The sequence below is a fragment of the Neofelis nebulosa genome, chromosome 18 (genome assembly GCF_028018385.1).
Source record: "Neofelis nebulosa isolate mNeoNeb1 chromosome 18, mNeoNeb1.pri, whole genome shotgun sequence".
Classification (NCBI taxonomy): domain Eukaryota; kingdom Metazoa; phylum Chordata; class Mammalia; order Carnivora; family Felidae; genus Neofelis; species Neofelis nebulosa.
The window spans coordinates 42,583,294-42,605,337 of record NC_080799.1 but is presented as its reverse complement, the minus strand read 5'-3'; the positions used below and the strand labels follow the sequence as shown (position 1 = coordinate 42,605,337).

Here is a 22,044-nt window from a genome sequence, read left to right as displayed (position 1 = left end):
TCAGTTCAGGAGCACGGCCGGGCGCGGTGCCTTCTGGGAGACCGGGTGCCCCCGCAGCTGCTACGTCACGACCGGTACTTCGTTTCCGGTGCGGAAGCCTGGTCTCCCCGCTCGGAGCGAGCAGTCTGCGCTTGTGAAGGCGAGGCTCGAGGCCGGCGACAGACCTCTCAGCGACAGAGGGAGGTTAGGCTGGCGGCAGCCGCTGTGTCTGGGGCTCTGTTTGAGAGACGAAAGGCAGAAAGCTGGCCCCAGTCCTCCATGACGGACTGGCACCTCTCCAGGTACCGGCGGCGTAGCTCCATGGCCTGCTGGGAAATGTAGTTCGGCCCCAAATAGCCAACGGGAGACCGCCAGGCGCGGCGGTGGCGACGGGGCAGTCCCACTCCCATCCCACCCACACCCCACCCCTGCGGCTCGGCCGGATGTGGGCTGCCTCGCGGACCGGAAGATCTGCGCGAGGCGGCGGCTGTTTCCGCCAGAGCGTCCAGTGTGGGTCAAAGGACTGCAGAGGCGGTGAGTGGGTGGAGGGTCAAGGTCTTTGCCGGGTTCTGGGTCCTGTCCCAGCTGTCCCTCCTGACGGGGGCGGCCCGTAGGTCAGAGCCGAGCGACCCTCCCTTTCCCTGCTTGCCAGCTTCTACCGTGCGTTCTGAACGGGTCATCTTGTTTTCAGAGAAATCCTAGTGGTCCTTCTCCAGTCGCCTTCGTTTCCGTCCTCAGCCTCTCACGGAGGCCTAAGCATCCTTTCTCCTTGCGTTGTTCCTGTACTCGGTTTATTCCCCAGTGAGGCACTGCTCAGGGTTGTGACAGCCTCGGGGCAGGGATTGCCTTATTCCTCTAAGCAACACCAGCCTCCGGCTGGGTGACAAAAGTAAAAATACAAATTTTTTTTTTTTTTTCTTAACCTTGACTGTAGGTGACTCACTTAGCCATGGTTTAAAATATGTTACAGAAGGGGCGCCTGGGTAGCTCAGTCGATTAAGCGTCCTACTTCGGGTCGCGATCTCGCCGTTTGGGAGTTCAAGCCCCACATCAGGCTCACTGCTGTCAGCCTGTCAGTGCGGAGCCGGGAGCCTGCTTCAGATTCTCTTGTCTCTTTCTCTGCTCCTCTACTACTCGTGCTCTGTGTCTCAAAAATAAATAAACGTTAAAAAAATTTTTTTTTAATATGTTACAGAGTAGTGTCAAAACTGTGTTCTACCACAAGTTTTTGTAGAAATAAAGAATACTTGCCTTTCCAGGCATCAGAAACAAAACAAAGCAAACAGCAACAAAAATTCCTTCAAGCAAAGCAGTATGGTTTGGGGGCACCTGAGTGGCTTAGTCGGTTAATTCTTTATTTGGGCTCAGGTCATAATTTCACAGTTGGTGAGGCAGAGCTCTGTGTTGGGCTGTGTGCTGACATTATGGCGCCTGCTTGGGATTCTCTCTCCCTCTCTCTCTCTGCCCCTCCCTTGCTCAGGCGTGTGCTTTCTAATAAATAAACTAAAAAAAAAGGGTGCTGGTGGGGCCTGAGTGGCTCAGTGAGTTAAGTGGGGGACTCTTGATTTCAGCTCAGGTCATGATCTTATGGTTCGTGGGTTCCATCCCTGCATCTAGCTCCTTGTTGACAGCTCGGAGCCTGCTTGGGATTCCCTCTCTGCCCCTCCTTTGTGCTTGCACTGTCACCTGCCCCCTCAAAAAAAAAAAAAAAAAAAAAAAAGTATGCAGTTCATGATCCCATGGTTAGTGAGTTTGAGTCCCACATCAGATTCCATGCTGACAGTGTGGAGCTTGCTTGGGATTCTCTCTTTACCTGCCTCTCTGCCCCTCCTTCACGTTCCTCCTCTCTCTCTCTCTCTCTCTCTCTGTCTCTCTCTTTCTCTCTCTTTCTCTCTTTCTCTCTCAAAATAAATAAGATCAATATGATTTGAACTAGGAGTAAATAAATAGAACAGTAGAAAAGAATAGTAAATACCAAAATTGACCTGAATGTATGTGAACCTGTATGAAGGGTAGCATTTCAGCTTAGTGTAAAATAGATGATGCTGAGCAAAAATTGTCTCTTCTTCTGGAAAAAAAGTAAGGCTCGTTTCCTTATACTGTACACAAAAAAAATGGAATTTAATAACCAGTAAAAGAACACAAAAGAACATTAATGTAGACGCAAAACAAGAAACTGAAATGCCTTAAAGTAAAATATAATCCTGTGTAACTGTATTTTACAAAAACTTTGGGGGCGCCTGGGTGGCTCAGTCGGTTGAGCACTGACTTCGGCTCAGGTCAGGATCTCGCAGTTTGTGACTTCTAGCCCCTCATCAGGCTCTGTGCTGACAGCTCAGAGCCTGGATCCTGTTTCAGACTCCATGTCTCCTTCTCTCTGCCCCTTCCCTGCTCATGCTCTGTCTCTGTCTGTCTCTCAAAAATGAATAAACATTAAAAAAAACCCTAAAAAACAGTATTAATAAAGTCAGATAATGAATAGACTGGAAAGCAATTGTAAAAGAAAGACCAGATAAAGAATTAGACATTGCCAACATACAAAGAACTCCTGCCAACTGGTAAAAGACAAAAGGCAAAGGCTATGAAGTCACGAAAACTAAATGGCCATTAATATTTGAAAAGAAGCTTAGGCACTTTGGAAATAGTTTGTCAGTCTCTCAGAATGATGTCGCAGAATTACCGTGGCCCAGCAATTCCATTCTTAGGTATAAGCTCAAGAGAAATGAAAACATATTTCCATACAAAAACTTGTATGGGAATAGCAGCATTATTCACAATGGCTGAAAAGAAACAATCCAGATTTCTATTAACTGAGGAGTGGCTAAACAAGATGTAGTATGTCCCTACAATGGATTATTTTTCAGCAATAAAAAGAGGAATGAAGTACTAACACATCATTTAACATGGATGGACCTAGAAAACATGCCAAGCGAAAGAACCCAGTCATAGAAGCCCGCATATTGCACGATTCTACTGGCATGAAGTGTCCAGAACGGGCAAATCCACAGAGACAAAAAGTGGGTAGTGGTTGCCAGGGGCTGGGGATAGGACAGAATGGCAAGTGACTGCCAGTGGAGGTAGGGCTTGTTTTGAGGGCGATGAAAATATTCTGGATTTAGTGCTGATGTTTCTACATATTGTGAATATACTAAAACCCGCTTGATACATACTTTGATGCTTATTTTTAAGAGGGCTAGACAGAGTGCAAGCAGGGGAGGGGCAGAGAGAGGGAGACACAGAATCCGAAGCAGGCTCCAGGCTCCGAGCTGTCAGCACAGTCACAAGCCGTGAGATCTTGACCTGAGCCGAAGTTGCATGCCTAGGTGCCCCTTCATATACACTTTGAAAGGGTGGATTTTATGGTATGTGAATTCTATCTCAATGAAAAAAAAAAAAACAAACGGAAATTTTCATCTTACAAATACAAATGTTTAGTATCTAAAATATTTATGTAGTTCCATAAAAATATTTATGGAACTACAGACAGCTGAGTTCCATATCTAGATTCTACATAGCAAGTAGTTAAAGGAACTGTGCTGTTCCTGTAGAATGAAGTGTAAAGTAGGAGTTCATATGGAAAATTCACAGCCTCACTAACAGGTGATGAAATAAATGAAATAAATAAATTAAAACATAGGTAAAACCCCATGACATCTCTACTGAGTCCGCAAAAAAAAAATGTTTAAATGACAAACATTACTTTGGGCATGAAACATTATTTAATCTTTCTGAAGGGTCGTATGGCCAGCTGTAACAAGTGTCATCAAATAGTTCACATTCTGAAGCCATTTTATGAATAACAGGAGAAAATATATATGTACGGGGAGGTGGTGGAGAAAATACAGGAAGATATTCATGGAAAGGTTTCATCGAGGGGAAATTGGGAACAGCTAAGCAAATAGAACACACGAACTGTGTTGGAGTATCAATTGTGTGCATAGAACCAAACTCCAGGAAGGAACCAAGGCCTTGTTTCACGTTCTGGCCACAACTGTGGAGAACTTGAGTCCAGTCTAGGTTCTAGCATGAAAGTGGAAAGATGAGTTGGAGTAGGAGAGGTTTAGAGTCTAATATTCTTTTGATTCTTTTCTCCCTCCCTCTTACATCCTTTCTCTTTGCATCTCTTTAAATGGGGGATGACAGAGGGCGTACCTGAACTAGAACACCCAATATTCCACAGGTTCTCCATGGATCAGGACAGATTTTTTTTAAAAAGCTGACACTTGAAATGTGTGTCTGTTTTCCCACTCGAGCAGCTCCATCTTTCTCATGGTGTTCAGTAGGAAAGTGGGATCTCACAGTGATCGACTAAGTGACAACAAATTGAGTGCAAACCGAGTGCGATGATGACCAAATTTTCAAATCGGTTTATTTATGAGGCCCAGTCTGCTTGATTGATTTTTCAGCTTTCCAAGTCCTCAAGGAAAGAAGGGGATGGAATGAAGGGACACATCTTTGCCATAGAGTTCTGAGGGAACCTGAGGGTGAGGTCTCTGTCTCGGGGGCATCTTAGGGTGCTAATTCATACAAGGATTTATTAAGCAACAGCCGTGTACTTCCTCCTTTGAGGTATCATCAGTACATGTGCTCTCTTCACCTTTGTTTTACCAATATTTGTGTACCTAGCTTATTTCTGCTACCATCCCATAGGCATTTTGGACACAGACGCTATTCTCTTACTCAATATATTACCCACAGCAGCTGAAACCCAGTAAGTGTTCAATAATGACAGTTGAGTATACGGATTCAAGATACAAGGCTGGGAGCCAGAAGAGAGATGCAAAGTGTTGGGCATTCAGGGAGGCCCCTGGCCACCCACTGGACAGATGATCAGAGGATCCGTGTTCTTCCCTCCATCATGTGTTCCAGGGCTGAAGATAGGCTGAAGGGGCCCAGAGCAAGAGAAGCTGGTGAATGTGTAGATAACGGACTTGTTTGTTACATTGTAAAAGGAAATGTCTCCGGTGGTGTAATCAAGGAAGATGCCGACACGTCTGGGGGGTTCAGTCATCTGCAGGCGCGTTGGGGGAATGGTGGACACCTGGAATTCGCTTCGCTTTGTCATCATCACCACCCAATAGCCATTGTCAGGTGACAGAGTCATGTTCCCCTTCCTGCTCATGGATGCCTTGCAGATACCCAGGATCCACCCTGTCTTGTTTCCTACCTCCACTTCCCAATAATGGCGGCCAGAGAGGAAGCTTGGAAGGCCTAGGGCAATGATGCAACTATCGAATCTTTCTGGACTGTCAGGCAGACGATCCCACTTGTTTCCAAGTCTCACGCTTTTCAGGTCATTAGAGAAGATGAGATTGGGGTGGGCAGTTTCTGTGTCCAGAATCACATTAACTGCAGAGAGAATTAGAATACCTAGCTGGGGGTCCATGGGCAACATCCCCACAGGGTCCTCCCCACCTCCAGGAAACATGCAAAGGGACATTCTTCTAGAATTCAGTGGAGGTCAGCACGGGGACCCAGCAGGTGAAGGCCACTTGCCTTGGTCTGGGCACTTACCGGCATGTGTCTGAGCGCAAATCAGTTCTGGAACTATAGAGAAAAACAAGATGGGAGAGGGGGGAACCCTGAGCATCCCAATTCAGAGAGGCTAAATCTACTCTGGTCACTGCAACCAGGACAGACAAGGACCCCCATCCCAGCTCAGGACCTTGCTTCCTCTGCTTGGATTAACCCCATTCCTCCCAGACCCCAGGGTCTGCCTTGGACACTCTGTGGTCTGATGAGACGACCCAACCAACAAGTCCAGTACAGAGCCTATGAGGGCTTTCTTCTGCCTTTGGTACGCGTGTTTCTCTCTCTTCTAAATAATGCCCAGAAGTCCAGCACAGGGAATATCACAGTAACCCCTGGCAAGCACATTATACCACCACTATACTCACCGTTGATGGTGTCCATTTCTGAATGCAGAATTTCTAAAAGAAGAAAGGGAGGTTGAGCTAGGTTCCGTGGCTAGGGACAGATCAGGAAGAGGCTGAAGGTAGCGTCAGAATGGCCGTGGGAGATGGGGAAGAGATGCCAGGGGGTTCTGGGCTATGTGGACCTCAGGGAGGAAGTCAACAGTTACCTCCCATTTTCTTCCTAGCCCACCTACCCGAGAAGTACTTCATGCTCTTCTCCACAAACTCTGACTTCTGGTAGAACAAGTGCATCTTTTTTTCCACCTCTGGAGGAGTGGCCCATGGCTTAGGGACAGTCACCATCTTGGCCCTAGAGACAAAAGATTGTTGGGGCGCCTGGGTGGCTCAGTCGGTTGAGCGTCTGGCTTTTGATTTTGACTCAGGTCATGATCTTGGGATCATGGTCCCAGGGTCATGGGATTGAGCCCCAAGTCAGGCTCTACAATGAGCTTGGAATTTGCTTAAGATTTCTCTCTCTCTCTCTCTCTCTCTGCCCCTCCCCCACGAGCACTCTCTCTTTCTCTGAAATTAAAAAAAGACTGTTGGCCAGAGAAGGCAGGAGCCTAGGGGTAGTTCCCATGAGCTGGAAGTAAGGTGCAACCTCCACAGGGCACACCCAGTCTGCCTGGGTTTTGCAAAGAAAGTCTTCTCTGGACTTTGAGTTTTAAACACTGGTCCTCAACTTTGGCCCCAGATTGGCATGACCTAGGGGTTTTTAAAAAACACTGATATCAAAACCACAATCAGTTTTAATAGTGGCCTGAAAATGGTGCTGATATTGAAATGTTCAGCCCAGAATTAGCTAGGTCAAATTAATTACACTTCTTCGGTCTTTTGCTGTTGAAATAGAAATGACAATAAGAACAAAGAGCCACAATGAGATATGACTCATTAGAATGGCTATTATTATTTTGAAAAAAATCAAAATGACAAGTATTAGCAAGGACCTGGAAAAATTGGGACCCTTGTGCATTGGTGGTAGGAACGTAAAATGGTGCAGACACGGTGGGAAATAGTATAATGGTTCCTCAAAAAACCAAACATAGAATTACTATATGACACATCAATTCTACTTTTGGGTATATACCCCAAAGAATTGAAAGCAGAGACTCAAACAGATGTGTTTGTAGCAGCATCGTTCACAAAAGCTGTAAGGTGGGAGCAATCCAAGTGTCCACTGATGGATGAAAGGATAAACAATATTGGTGTCTACATACAATGGAGTATTTCTCAGCCTAAAAAAATGAACCAAATTCGGATACATCCTATAATGTGGATGGACCTTGAAGACATTACGCTGAGTGAGATAAGCCAGGCACAACAGCACAAATACGGAATGATTCTACTTCTCTGAAGCGGTTCAAGTAGTCGAATTCACAAAGACAGAAAGTAGATTGGTGGTTGCCAGGGGTTGGGTGAGGGGGCAGTGGGGAGTTAAGGTTTAACAGTATGAAGTTTCCATTTGGGAGGATGAAAAAGTTCTGGAGACGAGGGTGGTGTCGGTTGCACGATAATACGAATGTACTTAATGCCACTAAACGGTACATCTAAAAAATGGTTAAAGTGGTAAATTTCATGTAAGATATGTTTTACCACCACCAAAAAAAACAAAAACAAAAACGGGGAAAGGACAAGAAAAATGATGCCAGGGTCAGACTCTTGGAGATTTGGGTTGAATTTGTGTGCCAGGGCCTGGATGTCAGGCTTTTGTAAAGCTCCCAGGATGACTGTAACATCCAGCCTCCTCTCTCCCTTTCTCTTCCCTCCCCTGTCGTCCTCTCTCCCTTTCTCTTCCCTCCCCTGTCGTCCTCTCTCCCTTTCTCTTCCCTCCCCTCTGGGCCGGGCTTAGCATCTCCGCCCTTAGCAGGCGTTTCCCTCCCCGTAAGCACTCGTGGGCTCAGGGAGGGAGGCACTTCTGCAGGAACAGTTTTCGTGAGGCAATTCGCCTTTAGGGAGGTTTCTTAGGAACCACCGCTAGCACCACAGGCTGTGTTTCTTCTTTCCGGTCTTCAGCCCGTGCTCTTCCTCCTGATCACACTCCCATTTTCCCTACACAAATCCAAAAAGGCCTTTGCAAGCTGCAGGAGATGGGAGAAGCCCAGGAGGAGTCACAAACCCGGGGTTGGGAGCATCTCCCTCCTAGGAATGCCTCCCCTACTGCTTCCTGTAGCACACCCAAGGAAACAGGAGGGAACCTCTCGGTACCTGTGCAGGGTGACTCCGATGTCCTAGGAGAGAAAAGAGGGAAGCTCTCCATTACCAGTCTCCTAGGGGCTGTGCTGACTCCTGGCCCTTCCTCCTGATCTCTCAGCCCCAGGGTATCCGTAAAAGTGGGCACCTCTCCCCAGTTCTAATTCTCATCGCCCAGTGGGCCTTGCAGCAGAACCACACCCAAGCCCTGCTTTTCTCTTCTCAGAGATGCCAGGGGATCCCTTGAATGCTGGGACACCCTGGGCTCTTGAGAGCTCGTCAAAGGGATCTGGGCGTAAGACTCTCGTCCTGTACTGACTTGGGTAGAACTCTTGCAGTGCCGGGAGCCCGTGTCGTCCTGCTGGGCACAGCGGGCAGGGGAAGGCCGGGTCCAACCACACTCACCTGCATGAGCTCCCATTCCGGCTGGCTCTGTTTGACCTCCATCTCCCCAATCAGCTCATTGAGAAGGGCGATGTCTCTGGACGCTCGGGTGCTGTATGACTCCCTGACGTGGCCAATGGTCTGGCCCAGCTCCTCTAGGGAGGCCATGAAGAACTTCTCTTGCTCTTCCAGAAAATGGTACAGCTGCTTCAACTGGTGCCGGATTCTCTGCTTCCGGGTTTCGATTTGTTTCTGGGGAACAGAAAGGTGTAGGGGGTCTGTGCGGTGTGCTGGATGTGTGTGCCCAGAGAATCCCCAGAAGCCCACCTCCTGGCGATGGGTAAGAGGCAGGCTTCCTCAGCTTCTTGGAGGCCTGCATTTCAGAGCAGGAGGCAAAATGGACAGAACCTTCCAGAACAGACTGAGAGTGGCAGGGGCTGGCTCTCGCAAAATGCCCTGAAACCTAGTATCATGGGTTGATTTGTATCCCCTCAAGTACCTATGTTGAAATCCCAACCTCTACTACGTAAAGAATATGATCTTATGTGGAAACAGCGTCATTGCAGATGCAATTAGTTAAGATGAGGTCATCCTGGAGTGGGGAAGTTGGGACACAGACACACGGGAAGAACGCCATGTGAAGAAACGTAGGCAGAAGGTGAACACGCTGAGGGGAGAATCCCGGGATGTGTCTTTCCCTCAAAACCTTCAGAAGGAACCAATCCTGCCAGCAACTTGATGCTGGACTTCTGGCCTCTAGAACTGTAGAGAATATATTTCTGTGGTTTAAGCCATTCTGTCCGTGGCGCTTTGTTACGGCAGCCACAGGACACTAAGATACCCGGTGTCACCGTCTTTCTTCCTTGAAAGCCAGTGTGCGGATGGCCTCTACCTGGGGTCATAAATGGACGAGGTTATAACTACCAAATCGTCCAGGAGGGAGACCTCACTCCCTGTCAAAGTGTTGGCATGTAGGAGGTCTTCAGTGTGGCTCTGAATGGAGGCCGTCGTCCATTCATGTGAAGTGAACTTGACCTCCACTACCATTGCACAGAGGTCAGCCCTTGGTCCATATTCTACCACCCCTCTTTCTCCTCATCACTAGAGAGTTCCTGCAGAGAGGTGAAGTGGCTCTAGGGCACCTTCCCCTTCCTCCGTGGAGAGAGAAACCCCTTCGGATCCTCTAGGATCTGGACTTAAAAAAAAAAAGTCGTTTCATTTTTGGCTCAAAAGCATCGTTGGTCCTTTTGAACCAAAAATGTCTCCTTACCTTTGGTGGTGGTTGTTGATGGTAGCAACACTGGCTTTTTTCTTTCTTAAAGAGGACAGGCCAGTTGTCATGTTTACTGTTCTAAAATTGTTTGATAGTTTTGCCCATGATTAAATTCGGCTACATGTCGTGGACAAGAATACCATATACTTAGTGCTCTGGCTTCCCTAGCACATCGCATGGGGAGGCAGAGTGTCCACTTTGCCCCTCCCTGTTATTGTGAGACTGAGATTGGTCACTTGGTTGAGGAGGGGTCTATCACATCTCTCCACTGTAAACATACATTATTTTCTTTATAATTATCAAGTAATTGGAGGAGTCAGTATCCTGTTCTCTTACAATCTCCTGCTGAAACTTTTAGCATCTGTCGATGATCCCTGCTGATGTCAATTCTTATACTGGTGCTCGTATAATGGAAATGTTTTTTATTGTTTATTTTTGAGAGAGAGGGTGTGGGGGAGGGGAGAGAGAGACGGGGGCGGGGGTTGGGGGGACAGAGGATCTGAAGTGGGCTCTACGCTCATTGCAGCGAGCCTGATGTGGAGCTCGAACTCATGAACTGTGAGATCATGACTTGAGCCGAAGTCAGACGCTCAACTGACTGAGCCACCCAGGTGCCCCTGGAAAATTTCTAATTCAGTTATTCTTCTATATTTGTTTTAGCTGGCATTGTGCTATAAAAAAGAGCTTCCCCTTCCCCCTACCATATGATTAAACAAAAAAATTTTTTTTGACTGTTGAAAGAAGGAGGAAGAACAGAAGGGGAAAACAACATCACCTTTCTACAGGGGCTCATGTCATTGTGAGTGTCTTAAGGGAAGGGCAGACCTTCTTGTCCACCTGAGTTTCCCTGCGACCCAGGCTCTGCCTCACCTTCATGACAGGGGCATCCCTGACCTCTCCTTCACCCACACGTTCCAAGCCACTTAGGATTATAGGGTTTTCTTTTATTACACTTCATGAGTTTCCCAAAAGTCAGACACCTGGGCCAATGCCATGCCTGTCCCCATTCCTGCCCTTTGTTATTTTTGCCTGTTCCCCATTGTGGGGTGGTAGGAGATGGTGTCCAGGCCACAGAAACGCGTCAGGCAAATTAAGGCTCATTCGGGGAGGCGAATTCGCCTGCAGGGAAAAAGGAAGCAACTTATGTGTCCAAGTTCCACAGAGGAAGGCCCACAAGTGTATTTATTGAAATACGTGGCACCACAGAGTGACAGTTTTAAAGAAAATGTCGACTTTAACCATTTGAATTTTAAAAATCAATATGGTGTTCGTAAAAAAAATAAAATGGACAACAATTATAAAAACGACACAGAGGACTATTTAAAATGGAAAAGTCTTGGGGCACCTGGGTGGCTCAGTTGGCTAGGCATCTGACTCTTGATTTTGGCTCAGGTCATGAATTCACCAGTTCGTGAGATTGAGCCCTGAGTGGGGCCCCCCGCTGACAGGCTGGAGCCCGCTTGGGATTCTCTCTCTACCCCCCTCTCTGCCCCTCCCCCCTGAAAATAAATAAATAAGATTTTAAAAAAATAAAACAAAATGGAAAAGTCTCACCTCCCATTTCCTCAATCCCATCCCTCAGCAACAGCCACTGGTGTTAGATTTGCTGAACCATTTTGCGGCGAGTATGAGAAACACAGGGTCCTCGGAGATTCCCTTCCCTGCTGGAGGTGGGTCTCCCTCTCCAGGGGCGAGCTCATCCTTGGATTCCTGTCACCTCCTTGCCCCGTCAAGAACAGGCGATTCTATTTTTTTTTTAATGTTTATTTGTTTTTGAGAGAGAGAGAGTGCACACAAGCAGGGGAGGGGCAGAGAGAGAGGGAGACACAATCCGAAGCAGGCTCCAGGCTCTGAGCTGTCAGCACAGAGCCCGATGCAGGGCTCGAACCCATGAACCGTGAGATTATGACCTGAGCCAAAGTCAGATGCTTAACCGCCTGAGCTACCCGGGAGCCCCAAAAGCAGGTGGTTCTAAATATATGATCAGTTCTGTTTCCCTATGAACCAGAACATAATTTGGGGACCCCCCCTGCTCACACTTGGTCCCCTCCCTCCTTCTGTAGGGGTGAATCCAGGCGAGGACTGGCCACAGAACACCCCTGGCCTTACCAGGAAGTCCGCGGTCTTCTTATCCCCCTGAGATTTCTGCTCCTCCCCAGATTTTCTCAACTCCTTCAGATACTCCAGCTGCTTTTGAATTTGCTCCTGGAAAAGGGGCACTTTGTGAAGTTTAAACTTGGAGTTGGTGCCAACTCTAGAGGGAAAAATCTGCTGTAGGGGGTAAGGCGGATGGTGCTCCAGCCAAGAGCATAGGGAGGGTGCCCAGGAAAGAGGAAGAATGAATCCATCTCACAAGGGAAGCAGAGCCAAGAAGTGGTGAGAGATTCATAAAGACCTGTGAGCACCTGCATTCAGCCATGCCTGAAGCCAGTGCCCTCGGATCTCAGCTACATGAACCCCTAAATTCCCTCCTTGCTGGTCTGGTTTGTGTTGTGTTTTGTCATTTACAACCCAAGAATGCTGGCTAATGCATCAACCCCCCAGGGTTGTTGGGAAAATAAAGCTGCCCTGGCATGTCCCAGTGACCAGCAGAGAAAGCCCCCCGCCCCCGGCCACAACAGGAAGCCCCACCTTATATTCCAGGGCAGCCTCCTCGATGGGGCGCACCCGGTGGCCTCGGTGCTCTTGACTCAGCCTGCAGATGAGGCAGATAGGCTCCCTGTGGTCCTCGCAGAAGAGCAACTGGGCCTGCCTCATATGTCGCTCACACTGTGGCAGGGCCTTGGGGCTCAAGCTGGTCATCTGCAGGCCCTCCTGCTGCTTGCACTCTCCTGAGTTCTTTACCAAGAGTGGGGCCTGGCTCTGGAGCCAGCTAGTTGAGCAGCTGTCTGAGGTCTTGGGATCCCTAGAAGCCACGGAGCGTCTGCAGGAATCGCGCACATGCGTGCCACCAACCGGGTCTCCTTCCTGGGCACGGCCAAGGACATACACAGCCTCATCCCGTGGCTTCCCTGGAGACACGGCAGTGGAAAAAGTTCCTGAGTGACAAAGCCAAGGTGTGATGCAGGGGTGCTACCAAGCACAGCAGAGGGAGCGAGCCCACGCCTGGGACACATGAGTTCCTGGTTAGACTGTGGCCGCTTCTAGCTTGTCCTCCCCTGACTTCGCTCCAGCAAGGCAGTCAACCGCCCACTGGAACTGAGGGCTAAGGGCTAGATCTCAGGGCAGTCCTGAGACTTGCAATCCTTGGGTATTTATCCTAAAGAGAAGGGTCTTTTGTTATAAATTCTATGCCTTCTTCCCACACAGACGCGGATCTGGCAGGTGATATAAAGGCAGCGAGACATTCTGACCAGTGTTTGCTCTGCCGCTGAAAACCACCCAGGCTGCTCAAGACGTGAGCGGGATCTCCCTGAGGACGTGGATTTACTCGCAGCCTGACCCCTAGGAGAGTCGATGGCACATGGTAAGGAGTTGAGAAGTGTGTGTGCAATGAAAGACCTCTCCTCCCATCCAGTTCAGGAAGTCTTAAGCAGAAGTAAAGAAAGGGATTTGACTTTATAAGGCTGAAGGGCTTAACCCACCATGATGACAAACAGCTGCGACCAGCTGTGCCCCAGGACCACAGCACAACTTCACGAGGCAGAAATGACAGGAGGTACAAGAAACAGAAACACACTCAATCCATCAGTCCCCTCCCACCCCCTCTCACAAGGTCCCAGGAATTCCTATCACGTCTGTAAGCCAGACTGTGGGAAGCCTGCCTGGTAACCATTTTCCCCTCCTTCCCTAGTGATAGAATTGATTGCTTCCCATCAACTGATGGCTGCCTCCCACCCCCAACCCCCCTCCAAACCCCTACATTTCTCAGCCTCCCTTGCTGTTAGGTGTGGCTATTTGACCGCTTTCTGGCCAAAGGGATATAAATGGAGGCATCACGAGCAGCTTCTAGAAACTTCTGGAAATCTTGCCTAAGTGATACTCTTCTCCTTTGTCCTTCCACCCTGCTGCTCGGAATGAGACCACGAGCTTGAGAGCCAACTTGGTGGAACAGAAAAGCAGGAGGAGCCTGGTTCCTTGTTATGAACCACCTGTGAGTCACGTATATGAAAGAGAAACAAACTTCTAGCTTGTGTCAGTTTGCATTACGTTGGCATTTCTGTCACCCACAACCCAACACAATCCTAATTTCTGCCTCCTAAGTGAAAGAGATTTAGGATTTTAGCCAGCAGCTCTCCTTGCTGCCCAGAGAGAGGGGTGAATGGCAGAATCTCAGCCCCGTGACATACTGCCATGGGGTCATTGTGAGCAGCGGGTATTTTTACCCAGTCTTTCCCAGATGCTCAAGATTCTGGAGTCCATGAATCCCTTGGAATTCTAAAGGACTTCAGGGTGTCTAAGAACTGACTTGCTGAACTTTGATGCAGCATTTTGTGAAGATGTGCATACGTGCATTTTCTCAGGATTCACATCCTACCTCAGATTCCCAAAGGGTCGGGGATGTCAGGGGAAACCCAGGCATCTGGTGACATAAATACAGTGGGGATAAAAGGAGGTTTGTGCGGGAACACCTGCACTGGTCACCATCTCTAAGGATGCCAGGTCTTGTGAGTTTTGGGGTCCTTTCTCACCTGAAGAAGGAGGAACTTCTGGATCTGAAGGCTCATGGAACTCACCGCCTACCACCTCTGTCAAGGCCTCAGGGGGTTCTGGACCCGCAATTCCGTTTTTCTTAGAAGGTCCTGTAGATTCTGGATGCTCCCAGGTCGTCTTTGCTCTAGTCAACGATACATTGGGAAGTGTATTCCTGAATGCTCCCCCTTTCAGGCTCATGGAATGTTCTGGATTCCTAAAGCCTTTCTCTGGAGTCACAGTAGCCCCTACAGTCAGAGTGGCCACTTCACTGAGGGTGGCTGCTGAGTCTGGATTGTCACTTCTCATTTTCTCCTGAGACAGAAGAGTTTCTGGATTGGGGACTTCTCTCTCTCCTGAAAAAATGGTAATTTCAAGACTTCTGGGGCGCTTCTGTCCAGAAGGTAAATGTGCTTCATTTATTTTGGATTTTGTCCTTCCTAGGGACCCAGGAAGCGACCCATAGTTCAGTCCTTGGAGCCTTCCTAAAGAGCTGGCATTCCTGCGTAGCCTGACGCTGGGATCGATCCCCCTTTCCCCCTGCAGCTTGCCAGGGAATGGGCATTTCCTGCAGGACAGAGTCGCGTTCCTAGCCCCTGGCTTGCCCAGCATATCCAGGCCTTCAGAGGTCTTCTGATCTCTCCGTTTTCCCTGAGGCTTCTTCTGGGTCCCCCTTCCAGCCTCAGGCTGGCTGGATGGCAGACTGGGGGCCCCGTCACCACTTTGCCGCTGCCTGTCACCTTCCAGGACATCTGGTATCCTCAGGCCTTTGGGCTTATTCTCCCCGGAGGAACAAGACATTGCTGAACCATCTGCGCCACTTTCTTGTATCAGAGACTCTGCAAAGACAGCAAGATGCAAAGGCATGAAAATGTGTGGTGCTCGAGGCCAGGGGTTGGGAGAAGGGAGAGAAGGGGAATCCTCTTAATTACAGAGGTTTTGGGGCACCGGGGCGGCTCAGTCGGGTAAGCGTCCGACTTCGGCTCGGATCGTGACCTCGTGGTTCACAGGTTCGAGCCCCGCATCGGGCTCTGCTGACAGCTCCGAGCCTGGAGCCTGCTTCCGAATATGTGTCTCCCTGTCTCTCTCTCTCTCTCTCTCTCTGCCCCTCCCCCACGTGCGTTCTATCTTTTTAAAAAACAAATAAATTTTGAAAAGATTTTCTCTCTCCCTCTCTCCCCCTCCTCCATTCGTGCTCTGTCTAAAAAAAAATTACAGAAGTTCAGAGCGTTCTAGGCAACAGCAGTCAATTACCATCAAATAGGAAAATGCTAATTAGTTGTTATATATTTCCCAAATGGTGCTTTTCAAACGTCTTTGACAGGAGAACATCCAATATAAAGTCTTACACAGAATTCTTAATACATAAAATACATAAAAACCCTAGTTTACTTCTATAAGTGTGTGCATGATTATACATGTACAAAGCTCACTTATAAAATCCTTCAGTAAAGAAGTATTAAGGTGTTTGGCACAAAAATTTGAAAACAGGTTTTGAAGGACTCGGTTAAAACTTCAGAAACTCACTTCTGTTTTATTCTTTGGTTTCATGATGTGAAGAAAATCCTAACACACAGATGAGTAAGTCTAAATGGTGACTTTTTTTTTTTTAACTATTTGCTTGGAAATTTGAGGATATAGTTTCACTACAGAAGTGACAGGAAAGCCTTAATTCCAAGGTCTACATAAAAAAAGAGTTCAAGTGCAGTACAAACTGTCACCCTGGTGGCCTCCAGAATTTCAAAATTCAGTTAATGACACATTTTATTTTATTTGTTTATTTTTAAAGTTTTTATTTATTTTTTTGAGAGAGACAGACACAGCATGAGCCGGGGGAGAGGCAGAGAGAGTGGGAGAGAGAGAATCCCAAGCAGGCTCCATGCTGCCAGCACAGGGCCTGATGCGGGGCTCGAACTCATGAACCGTGACATCATGACCTGAGCCGAAACCAAGAGTCAGACTAACTGACTGAGCCACCCAAGCACCCCTAATGACACATGTTAATATGAATTTGTTGGTTTTGTGAGTTAGAAAAGTTAATAAAAAATTTTTTTTAATTTTTTTTTTAACATTTATTTATTTTTGAGACAGAGAGAGACAGAGCATGAACGGGGGAGGGTCAGAGAGAGAGGGAGACACAGAATCTGAAACAGGCTCCAGGCTCTGAGCAGTCAGCACAGAGCCCGACGCGGGGCTCGAACTCACATACCGGTAGCGAGATCGTGACCTGAGCCGAAGTCGGACGCTTAACCGACTGAGCCACCCAGGCGCCCAGAAAAGTTAATAAAATTTGAAGTAAGTATTTGCTGACATTCCAAAGAATCCCTGAAATATCTTCCTGGGATGTAACTTGAAAACTGCTACTCTAGTAAAGAAATGAAGATTTTTTGTAATTAGCACCTTAATGTTTCGTTTGAAGAAGCTCTTACTGAAATGACCTCAGAGTGATTTAAAACACTTGGCTGTTGTAAAAACATGTTGCTTCCTAGGAAAATGTTAAGTTCTTGGAACTGGCTCCAGAACTCAGGGGAAAGCCCTGAAGATGCTAATAACCAGGTTTTAAAACATAACAAAGTAACTTACAAATTCTCCTCATCCAAAAAAAAAAAAAAAAAAATTCTCATCAAATGACTCTAGACTCCGATTACGGTTTAATCCATCACTCTTTCAAAGAGCAGGAAGTTCCATGTTATTTAAACATTTCTACTTCAAAAAACACACATGGAAAGCATTTCTAATGTGTCCTTGGAGTCTGGAGGTAGAAGAAATACTCAAACACTAAAGAGTATTTTTTTACACTTGATCTTAGCCAAAAGGCTGAGAAGCGAGAAAGAATATTTTTTAAGCCGACCACGTATTAGCTCTCCCCCCAAATCTCACACACAAAAAATCTTTAAAAGCAAACATCAAATAGGTCACATTCGTCGATCACAGTGTAATGAAATCAGAAACTTACAACCTAACAGGAGCAGAAGAACAAGAGGCAGAAGGGAGGAAAACAAGGGAAGAGAAAAGATGGAGGAAAGGAAGAAAAAGGATTGAGAATTTTAGAATACCGTTGTGAAATGGGTCAGAGAGCTCAAAAGAAATTAGGTGGGTCCTCTCCCCAAGATACTTGTCGGTCCACAAGCGTTAAGCACTTAGGAAGTACAGGATCCTGTAAGATCAGGCATCTAGCTCCTGCCTCTTCTGATTCTGTCCCACAGAATCTCAGTCTTTCTGTTTTTTTTTTTTAAGGCTTTGGGAGCTTTGGCTATACTCACCCAGCTCCAAAGACCTGAGCGGCAGAAAGGAATTGCTCGGCCAGTGTCACTGGGGTCATTGGGAAACCCGGGACTCCTAATCCTCAGGTCACAACACACTGGTCCAGAACCAAGTTCTTTCTTGCACCTCCGCCCCACCCCATGAACAGCCCGAAGTCGTGCTGCAGGATGCAAGGGCATGGGACTTGCTTACCTGGGTCAGTCGCCTTGTGGAGCTCCTCTGCCAGGAAGTTCTGGTTGATGGCCCTCAGGACCTGCAGGGTCAGCCGCACGGCACACTCTTCCCCATAGTGGGTGATCAGCAGGGTGGCCAGCTTCACTGGCCTGGCTTTCTGGAGCTGGCCCCGGGGGATCCGGGATTGATCCTTCTCCAGGCTGGTGTTCTGGAGCTTAAACTTGAACCTCTCAAAGTCATTGGGCACCAGCCCCTCCAGGGAGTGCAGCAGATGGTCACTAGGGGTCTTGATCATGGTGTTGACCAGGAGAGGCCAGAGCCAGATGTCTGAAACAGCTTCTGTCCTGGAGCCCAGAGGGTGAGTAAAAAGAGACAGGTTGTGAAATAACGGAAAAGGCACAGGAAACACTCTGCACTCTGGTGAAAATGGAGCTGTGAGTGTCATTGTTTGTTTGTTCCCAGTGTCATCACTGGCTCATGTTCTCTTTCTGACAGGTTTGGAGAGGGCTGGGAGGGCACAACGCCTTTCCCGACACATGGTCCTCCAGATGTCCCACCCCTCACTTCCACATACCGGCCTGCAGAGCATCGGGTAAATATGTGTGTGCGTGGAAGGGGGTCTGGGATCGGATTCCAGAGCCTTCATCCTGAGTAGGCACTCAGATGCTTCCCTCTCTCCTCCCAGGATATGGGGGCGGGCGTGGGGAATAGGAACAAAGCCCTGGTCCCACGCTGAAGAGGAAAAGGGTCAGTCCCCTTGGCCACTTGTTCTCCTGCAGACTCCTGGGATTTTATTGACTCTCCAGAGCAAATGTGGGGGGGGGGGGATGGAATCAACAAATGCAGCCCCACAAGCTTTGCCCTTCCCTCACCAAGAAGGAGGCTTTTTAAAGTAAGCTCTACATCCAACTTGAACTCAGTTGAACTCAGAATGCTTGAACCGGCGCTTGAACTCAGAACCCGGCGATCAAAAGTCACATGCTCTATGGACTGAGCCAGCCAGGTGCCCTAAACACATATTTTGGACACCATGCCAGGATGCTGGAGAAAGAAGGGTGAAAAAGGCATAGGTGTCCTTTGGAGCTCATGGCCCAGTGTGGGGTTCTAGAAGTCACTCCAGAGCTCACGCAAGTCGTATGTGTGGTGAGCTGACTTCTGCCACAGTTAACTGCTTCTGTCTTTCTGCATACCCTGATTTTTATCCCCAACTTTTTGTTTTGAAAAATTTCAAACCTACGGAAAAGTTGAGAAGAGTTACCTGGATTCACCAACTGTTCACATCTTCCAGTACTTGGTGATTCTCTCTCTTACATACACACATGCATGAAGTTTCTTTTTCATTTTTTCCCCCTCTGAACCATTCGGTAATGAATCTCAAACATTATCAGATATTACTCCAAATACCAGATACCCTAAGTACTAAGAACGAGGATATAAGGATACTATTTTATTTATTTTAATGTTTGTTTATTTTTTGAGAGAGAGAATGAGCAGGGGAGGGGCAGAGAGAGAGGGGGGGAGACACAGAATCCGAAGCAGGCTCCAGGCTCTGAGCTGTCAGCGCAGAGCCTGACATGGGACTCGAACCCACAAACTGCAAGATCGTGACCTGAGCTGAAGTCGGATGCTTAACTGACTGATCCAGTCGCCCCTGACTGAGCCAGCCAGGCGCCCCAAGGATATTTTAAATACTCAGAATACAGTCATCACACTCTGCAAAATTAACATCATTATCATAGTTTAATGAATCCATAATCAGATTTCTTCAGTTGCCGTGGTGATAATGTCCTTGACAGCTTTTCCCCCTTCCTGATCCGGGGCTGAGTCAGAGATCCTGCATCACTTTTAGTTGTCACATCTCTGTGGCCTGCTTGTATCTAGAACACTCTCACACTTACCCACCTCTTAAAGTTCTGTCAAGACAATGTTTTTGAAAAGTGCGTTCCAAGCAGAATGTCCCTCAGTTTAGATCTGTCTGGGTGTCTCCTTGTTACTAGACTGAGGGTACATGCAGGCATTCCCTGGGATGTCTGTATTTTTTCTTTGTAATTAATAAGTAGCCCGAGTGTGTGGAAATGTCTTTCACCCCATGATTTTGGCATTTGGCGGCAGTCCTTTCCTAAATCATTTGCTACAATGGTATATGCAAAGTGGTGACTTTTCTGTCACTTAGTCGGTGTCATTTGCAAGTCGTGGTTTAAACTTTCTGTCTTTGTCATGAAATTTTCGGCTTACAGATGTTTGGTTGGTAACACAGCTCCCCTCCAACGGCGCGCGCGTGCTCTGTACCAGGCACGGCTTGCTTTCTACGCATGATCTCCTGGAATCTCTGCAGCAGCCCTTAGGGCAGGATTCATCATCCTCATTTACAGCCAGGATTAGTGGTTTAGCGACTTGCCCAGTGACTCAGCCAGGATTCAAACTCCCTCTTTTAGCCACTTTGCAATATTGTCCATCTGCATGATATGTATGTATGTATGTATGTATGTATGTATGTATTGCTTATTTTTTAGAGAGACGGAGACAGAATGCGAGTGGGTTAGGGGCAGAGAGAGAGGGAGACACAGAAGCAGAAGCACGCTCCAGGCTCTGTCAGCACAGAGCCCGACACAGGGCCCGAACCCGTGAGCTGTGAGATCATGACCGGAGCCGAAGTCGGATGCTCAACCGACTGAGCCACCCAGGCGCCCCGTGCATGATAATAATTTATTATTTTACTATTCCTCACTAACCAGTAATGTCACTTTTTCCAGCTGACCAAGGAGGCTCAAAATGGTCATTCTGACCACAGGTCAGTTACAACATTCTGATGCCTGGCAGGACAAACAGCACCGTGTGTCACCTGCCAGTGTGTGACCAGCCTGGGATCGTTCTTAGATTGAGTTCTGCTTAGAACTCTGCTTAGTTGAGTTTTTCTTATTGTCCAGTCAGTCCTCGTACTTCGTATTTTTACAGAGTATCCAGTGCTTTTGGTTCTCTGGATCCTCCTGAGAAAAATAACCCCAAACCCAACATATTCTCTAAAAAAATGGATGGATCCAAATGCATATGTGTGATGCAGATGTTAGATGTGTGATATTCTCAGGTTGGGCAAGAAGGGTGTTGACTGTGCGTCTCTGGGACCAGGACCTGTACAAGCTTCCAGAAGGCAGTAACACAGCTACCTCGCAGGCAGCCTCCCCCTGCCGAGACAGAAACCAAATAGTACAACAACATGCCCTGTCTTCCCTTGCCGGGAAACTCCTTTGAGCTGAGGCTCACGTACAAACGACAGGATTGGGTAGGAAGTTGGGCTTTCCAGTCCACAGCAGGATATTTTGCAATTGCAGTGATAATTTTGCAACACGGGCATTTCTGGATCATGGACTTATAAGGTAGTGTTTTGACCCCACTGAGGCCTCTAGGTCAAGAGAAGATCACTAAGCTTCCATTTTTTGAGGTTCCAGTAATTTTTTTTTTTTTAATGAAAAAACATGCAAAGAAGATTATAGCCCACCCACAGAGGGCTCAAACTCAGGAACCATGGGATCGTGACCTGAGCCAAAGTCAGATACTCAACCGACTGAGCCACCCAGGTGCCCTTCTCGGAATGTCTTTACAATGTTTGAGGGGGGGCACCTGGGTGGCTCAGTCAGTTGAGCATCTGACTTCGGCTCAGGTCATGATCTCACAGTTTGTGGGTTCGAGAACCGCGTCAGGCTCTGTGCTGACCGCTTGCTCAGAGCCTGGAGCCTGCTTCAGATTCTGTGTCTCCTCTCTCTGCCCCTCCCCCACTCACACTTTGTCTCACTCTGTTTCTCAAAAATAAATAAATGTAAAAAAAAAAATTAAAACAAAACAAAAAAACAATGTTTGATTGAGGGGCACCTGGGTGGCTCTGTCGGTTAAGCACCCATCTTCGGCTCAGGTTATGATCTCACAGTTGATGAGTTAGAGCCCCATATCGGGCTCTGCCCTGACAGCTTGGAACCTGTTTCCGATTCTGTGCCTCCCTCTCTCTCTGCCCTTCCCCCACTGGCACTTCATCTCTTTCTTTCTCTCTCTCTCTCAAAAATAAATAAACATTAAAAACATTTTTAAGGGGCGCCTGGGTGGCTCAGTCGGTTAAGGGTCCGACTTCGGCTCAGGTCATGATCTCGCGGTCCTCGAGTTCGAGCCCTGCATTGGGCTCTGGGCTGACGGCTCAGAGCCTGGAGCCTGTTTCAGATTCTGTGTCTCCCTCTCTCTGACCCT

General features: G+C 47.8%; 1 protein-coding gene and 1 long non-coding RNA gene across 4 annotated transcripts; one reads left to right on the top strand and one right to left on the bottom strand.

Annotated features, from left to right (window-relative positions):
• Positions 1-119: 119 nt before the first annotated feature.
• On the top strand, positions 120-21,852 carry LOC131501510 (uncharacterized). 2 transcript variants are annotated; one of them, XR_009256808.1, is made up of 4 exons: positions 120-281; positions 13,051-13,207; positions 18,307-18,403; positions 18,705-21,852. It is a non-coding gene; the product is annotated as an uncharacterized LOC131501510 (long non-coding RNA). The 2 variants fall into 2 exon arrangements; XR_009256807.1 differs by having other exon boundaries at positions 125-513.
• On the bottom strand, positions 4,326-18,228 carry MEFV (MEFV innate immunity regulator, pyrin). Of its 2 annotated transcripts, none has more exons than XM_058711778.1 (10): positions 17,830-18,228; positions 14,373-15,212; positions 12,373-12,752; positions 11,851-11,946; positions 8,490-8,720; positions 8,100-8,122; positions 6,089-6,204; positions 5,877-5,909; positions 5,494-5,526; positions 4,326-5,328 (listed from the first exon to the last, which is right to left on the bottom strand). In XM_058711778.1, exons 1-10 carry the CDS (start codon positions 18,104-18,106, stop codon positions 4,775-4,777), a joined length of 2,583 nt encoding a protein of 860 aa, XP_058567761.1. In that variant the 5' UTR covers positions 18,107-18,228; the 3' UTR covers positions 4,326-4,774. The 2 variants fall into 2 exon arrangements, with proteins under 2 accessions (XP_058567761.1, XP_058567762.1); XM_058711779.1 differs by having other exon boundaries at positions 14,418-15,212; positions 17,830-18,227.
• Positions 21,853-22,044: the final 192 nt, after the last annotated feature.